The following is a 5,000-nucleotide window of genomic DNA, read 5'->3' on the forward strand; positions in this document are numbered from 1 at the left end:
GTGCAAAATGGCAGTATACAGTTGCATCATATTTCATCTATCACCCAGTTATTCTATCAATCATTCAACCTGTCTTAAAGAATTTATCAATCAGCATCCACCTATAAATATAAATATGCCTACATGAACATATATTTATATACATATATATATATATATATATATATATATATATATATATATATATACATATATACATACACACACACACACACACACAGATATATATATATATATATATATATATATATATATATATATATATATATATATATATATATATATATATATATATATTCACTGGTACCTGAAATATCAAATTTCTTTCATAACTCTATCAACAACGAATTTAGGTCTACAATGAGAAGAGAAGACAGTAAAGCACAAGACAACACGAACAGGAGAGTCAACCTTACCAGTGCCTGTTGATGCGACCTTCTTCGAACGTGTGGACAACGTGGTTTAGGAATTCCGTAAAAGTCACACTCGAACGCAGTCGCTTGTCCTTGGCGTTAAGCGTTGCCACCGACCTCTTCGTCTTGTCTAGGAAACTGAAAACATTTTGGTGGAGTTAGCATGATTGTAACCCTTAGAACACGTGCATGGTTGTATGCTACGACGGGAATTGGTATAATAATAAGGCTAGTGAAACGCCCATGCAGTACACCATGTTATTACAAGACGAGAAGGTATATTCTGTGCGTTTCTCACTTTTTCCAGGCGGTGGAATGTTGAGACTTGAAAACCAAACCGTTGCTTAGAAGCGCCGGAAACAAGAACTCCTCCAAGACTTTCTGAAGAAGAACAGTTTCTTTGTAAGGTTTGTTGGAGCCTATGGAGATCTTCTCCCTTTAAATAGATAAGACTAGTCCTATTTCCACTGGTCAGAAATTGCGAGCCGACCAAAGATAGGATTTTGCGTATCCCCCCCCCCCCTCTCTCTCTCTCTCTCTCTCTCTCTCTCTCTCTCTCTCTCTCTCTCTCTCTCTCTCTCTCTCTCTCTCTCTCTCTCTCTCTAACTGATTAATGGTACAGACTACAATGTATGCCTTGCAAACAATTATTTTGGTCCCCTTTCATGCATTCAATATCTATAAAGTAACTGGTGCGTGCGTGTGAGGTCCCTATTATAACGGCCAATGGACCTCTTTGGAACCCGCCTGCTAACTGAGGCCCTGGTGCCCGTATGTATGTGTATTGTTTCCCCTTCCGAAATATGTTGTATTTTTGACGTGTGTATACAACGCGGAGTGGGTATATATATGTACTTACTTTCTTCCTTTCGGGAAAATTCGATCCATTTCGAAACTTGTCTTGGTAGCATGATACTAAGCGGGTTAACGGATGCCTGTTGGGAGGATAGCTTTCGTAATGTTGGCACAGCAGAAATATAAGAATATGAAGATATATATTCATTTTCTTTTCCCAGAGATAAAGGAAAATACTTATCTAATAAATGGAAATGTTTATTTAATGCATATTAGGGATTAATCCTGAAATATTACGGTATCTTCTGAAACATTTGTTTTTAATCGAGTGTCTGAATGCTGCTTTCCAATGAATTATTTTCTATTTAAAGGTTACTAGTTTCCTGAGACTCACCTGACGGAAATCCATCTGGACACTGATCTACTGTAGTCTATCACCTGCTGCCAAGGTTTCCTGAGGAGATTGCGGCGTCTGCTGTCATGCATGGGATGGCCACGTAATTCATTGACTCTTTGTGCATGGGAACGCCAGGTACCTGAGCTAACCTAATTAAATGCAGGAGGTTTAAACTTTCCAGAACAATTTTCCAAGACATGAACTGTTTCAGTTAAAAAAAACTATGGGAGTTTTTTTTTTTTTTTTTTTTTTTTGCTTTTTTTTTGCAAAAAAATTTGCATAGCGGTACAACTGACCTTCCCCATGGTGCAAATACTGGCGTTATAATTCCAAAAGTACAAGACACGTGTATTGATGGTGCACACGACGTCCTCCTTGTTCCGTGCTGTTCGACAGGTCTTGAGCACTCTTTCCCGGCGACTTCGGAAGCGGTCTTCTACAAGTCCTTGCCTCTCAGACGTCCCAGATCTGAAACTGTTGTCTGTATATCCATGTCTGTACAAGATGTTCAGAGTGTAGACGACTCCCACGCACACGATCACTGACAAAACCTTCGACTTTGGCATCGCGGAAATACTTGTTGGCTGACGAAAGACACACTTGGGTTTGGAGATTGAAGTTCCCGGGGAGACTCATTGCCATTCGCAGGTGTTGCCCCCCGTGGCTCTCCTGCGTCCAAATCGGTTTTTGTTTTTAGCAAAGGAATTCAAATCTCTCTCTGAAACATTCAGTTCAAAATAAACTAATATAGCTTGCCAAAATTATTAATGTATAAATTACATAATGCAGAACTAGTGATGTACTTTGCATATCGTGTTACGCTTGTAGATTCTATATTTATATTAATTAATTTCTTCACAATACAAAACTCAAAGGCAAGTATACCTGATTCATACTTTTTCTGCATTTGTCGTAATGTAACATAATGAATAATAAGTTCACAATAGTATTTCTTGTGTTTAAATGCATTAGATTTTGAGGTAAAAAAGAAAAAAAAATCAGATGCGGTAACTGAATTTGAGTCAATTAAATCATCTTCATTACAAATTAAGGAATAAGTCACCATTGAAAATCGAACATGTGATGAAATTTTGCCATGGCTGTGTATTTGCTACAATGCAACGCAGAAATTAAGAATTAATGTACGTGTAAATTACTCATACTAATATATTATGCGAGTGTGATGTATTCCAGATGTTCACCTTCTTCACTTTGACTCTTCTCGTCTTGAACTCTTCTTCAGGGACAGCTTGTGAAGTAAAATGTCGAAGAATATATTTAAGCACGTGCGTAATTAGAACTCTATGAATAACTCACAAAGGATATGTAAAATTTAGATACATATTTGCATGGATAAGCTGGTATGCATGTAAGTATATATTAATGTGTGTGTGTGCGCGTGTGTGTTTTCCTATGTTTGTAATCCTATGTCTATATTTTATCTATCAATCTACTTATATTCATCTATCTATGTATATGATAATTTTTTGTGTGATTTTTTTAATCAACTTTTTTCAACTAAAATATAAAAGTATATCCGAAGAAACGTTTAACATGAGACCAGGTGACATTAATAAATAAGCAGGGTTTAAAGAATGGTTTTATTGACACGCCGGTACATGTAGACTAAAAAAAAACAAAAAATAAAAAAATAGAATAAAAAGTAGTGCTAGATTGACCCGTTATCAGCGCGCTTTCTTGACTGACCTGTCCGCCAAATACATTTAATGTTTACTACACAACAAAATTTCGTTATTCAGCCTTTACTGTAACTTTCTTCAACTGATTGTAAATGTTATTCGGTTTCTCTGTTTGAAATCTGTTTGTCCAAGATCTTGGTGGGAACTTTACCCTTAATAAAAAAAACAAAAACAAAACAAAAAAGTAAATAAGAAAAAAAATCATCATTGAACCGTCAAATATGTCCAAGTTCAAAATAAAATCAACCAGTTTTTAACCGAGTATGGTGCAGAGATATGTAGTTTACACTTAAAAACGATATTGACAAACCACAAAGAGTTCAAAGAGCAGCCACAAGATGGACACCTACTCGAAGGGATACGAGCTACATATTTGGAAAAAAAGAAGGAAAAGGGGTGACATTATGCTTTCAACTATGTTACAGGAAGAGTGAAGTAAGATAAAGATGATTTTATAATTCTGAACACAAAAAAGACGAGAGGACACAGTAAAAAGTTGAAAGGAAAAAGAGGAAATGAAGATTTCAAAAAATCCAATTGTAAGCAACGCTCTGATTCTGTGGATCCTGTTTCTATGGATTTCACTGAAGGTGCTACACGAGGATCACATGAAGGGGCAAATTTAGGAGCAGGTTTGACAAGTTTGCATGGGGGAGGGGGTGGGGGTGGGGTGGGGTGCGGAAGTAGTCATATTTCAATATTTTGTTTAATATTTTTCTATTGGTGTTGCGATTTTCATTTTAGTCTTTAAACAGAAATCTATTAAATTATTGCTTACCTAGTTTTGCGATTTTCATTTTATATTATTAAACGGAAATCTGGGCGATATGGGAACCTTGTCGCCATACTGTTAATTTTGTTTCCTACAAAATCTATTTTAGGAAAATTAAGGGGTATGCTTTATTTCAGGGGAAGAGAGTTGCCCCCTGTAGACCGCCTCGAATTACCCCTATCAATAATCAATATCTATTATCTTCCATTCATTTTTCCCTAACTATCTGCGGAGTATGTTTGATATTCAGACCAAAACACGAAGGCCACTGCAGTTCCCTTGAAAAAATGAACAAAAGAAAGTTCAGAGCAGACTTTACATAAATTAAGGTAGTTATATCGCCTCTCTTTCTTTGAATTTTCCCTTTACAAAGTGTATACAGTGAGTGCCAATCTAATCTTTGACCGAAATAACGACATATCAAGGCGTATTCCAGAAATCTTCAGGCAGGTCATAGCCAAACATCTTCATATCTACTTGATAGATATTATATAGTTTCTCCTTCAGCTCCAGCGGAAGAGTTTTGTAGTACCTGTAATACACAAAGTTTAATTAGTGAAACAAGGGAAAAAATGAAACTTTTGCTTGTTTTTTATTTCTTTTCAGTTGTAAATGTGTCTAATTATTGTTATTCTTTTTGTTACTATTATTATAAGTATTCTATTATCATCACTTCCATTATCATTATTACTAGTTATTGTTATATTGTTATAGTTATTAGATTTATTACCATTATTATTTTTACCAGGCTGCCAGTCTGTACATTATTGCTACTTATGGGAACAGATAAGGACTCCATAACACGTCACACCAGTTACTCAAGGGTTTTGGCAGACGCAAGCTTCAGGGTTAACGAGTCAATGAGTCCTTGGGGGAATACCTCTTATCTATGAACGCCATACCACTCATGGGCAAAATATTCA

At 36.0% G+C, this 5,000-nt stretch overlaps 2 protein-coding genes and 1 non-coding gene across 4 annotated transcripts in view; all 3 read right to left on the reverse strand.

The window, feature by feature from the left end:
- The window catches only part of LOC113800637 (uncharacterized), a 2,366-nt gene extending 1,015 nt beyond the window's left edge, over positions 1-1,351 (reverse strand). The window contains exons 1-3 of the transcript XR_011399464.1: positions 1,273-1,351; positions 712-794; positions 417-551 (exon numbers count right to left, since the gene is read on the reverse strand). This is a non-coding gene — a transcript (uncharacterized protein). The remainder of the gene's footprint in view (positions 1-416; positions 552-711; positions 795-1,272) is intronic.
- Positions 1,352-1,480: 129 nt separating this feature from the next.
- Positions 1,481-2,402, reverse strand: LOC113800621 (uncharacterized). Its single transcript, XM_027351414.2, has 3 exons — positions 1,902-2,402; positions 1,603-1,754; positions 1,481-1,493 (listed from the first exon to the last, which is right to left on the reverse strand). The coding sequence occupies exons 1-3, from the start codon at positions 2,169-2,171 to the stop codon at positions 1,481-1,483; spliced, it is 435 nt and encodes a 144-aa protein (XP_027207215.2). The 5' UTR covers positions 2,172-2,402.
- Positions 2,403-3,274: 872 nt separating this feature from the next.
- Positions 3,275-5,000, reverse strand: part of LOC113800641 (carbohydrate sulfotransferase 12) — a 10,235-nt gene continuing 8,509 nt past the window's right edge. For both annotated transcript variants that reach the window (XM_027351439.2, XM_070136549.1), the window contains exon 7: positions 3,275-4,609. In XM_027351439.2, coding sequence (XP_027207240.2) covers positions 4,498-4,609 — 112 coding nt within the window. In that variant the 3' untranslated portion in view covers positions 3,275-4,497. The remainder of the gene's footprint in view (positions 4,610-5,000) is intronic.

Source organism: Penaeus vannamei, chromosome 22 (genome assembly GCF_042767895.1).
Source record: "Penaeus vannamei isolate JL-2024 chromosome 22, ASM4276789v1, whole genome shotgun sequence".
Lineage (NCBI taxonomy): Eukaryota > Metazoa > Arthropoda > Malacostraca > Decapoda > Penaeidae > Penaeus > Penaeus vannamei.

Bases quoted from the DNA above. Each gene is read 5' to 3' on its own strand.
- LOC113800621 (XM_027351414.2), bottom strand. From the start codon at position 2,171: ATGCCAAAGTCGAAGGTTTTGTCAGTGATCGTGTGCGTGGGAGTCGTC. The intron at 1,755-1,901 runs GTCAGTTGTACC...GCATTTAATTAG, and splicing joins GTATTTGCACCATGGGGAAG to GTTAGCTCAGGTACCTGGCG.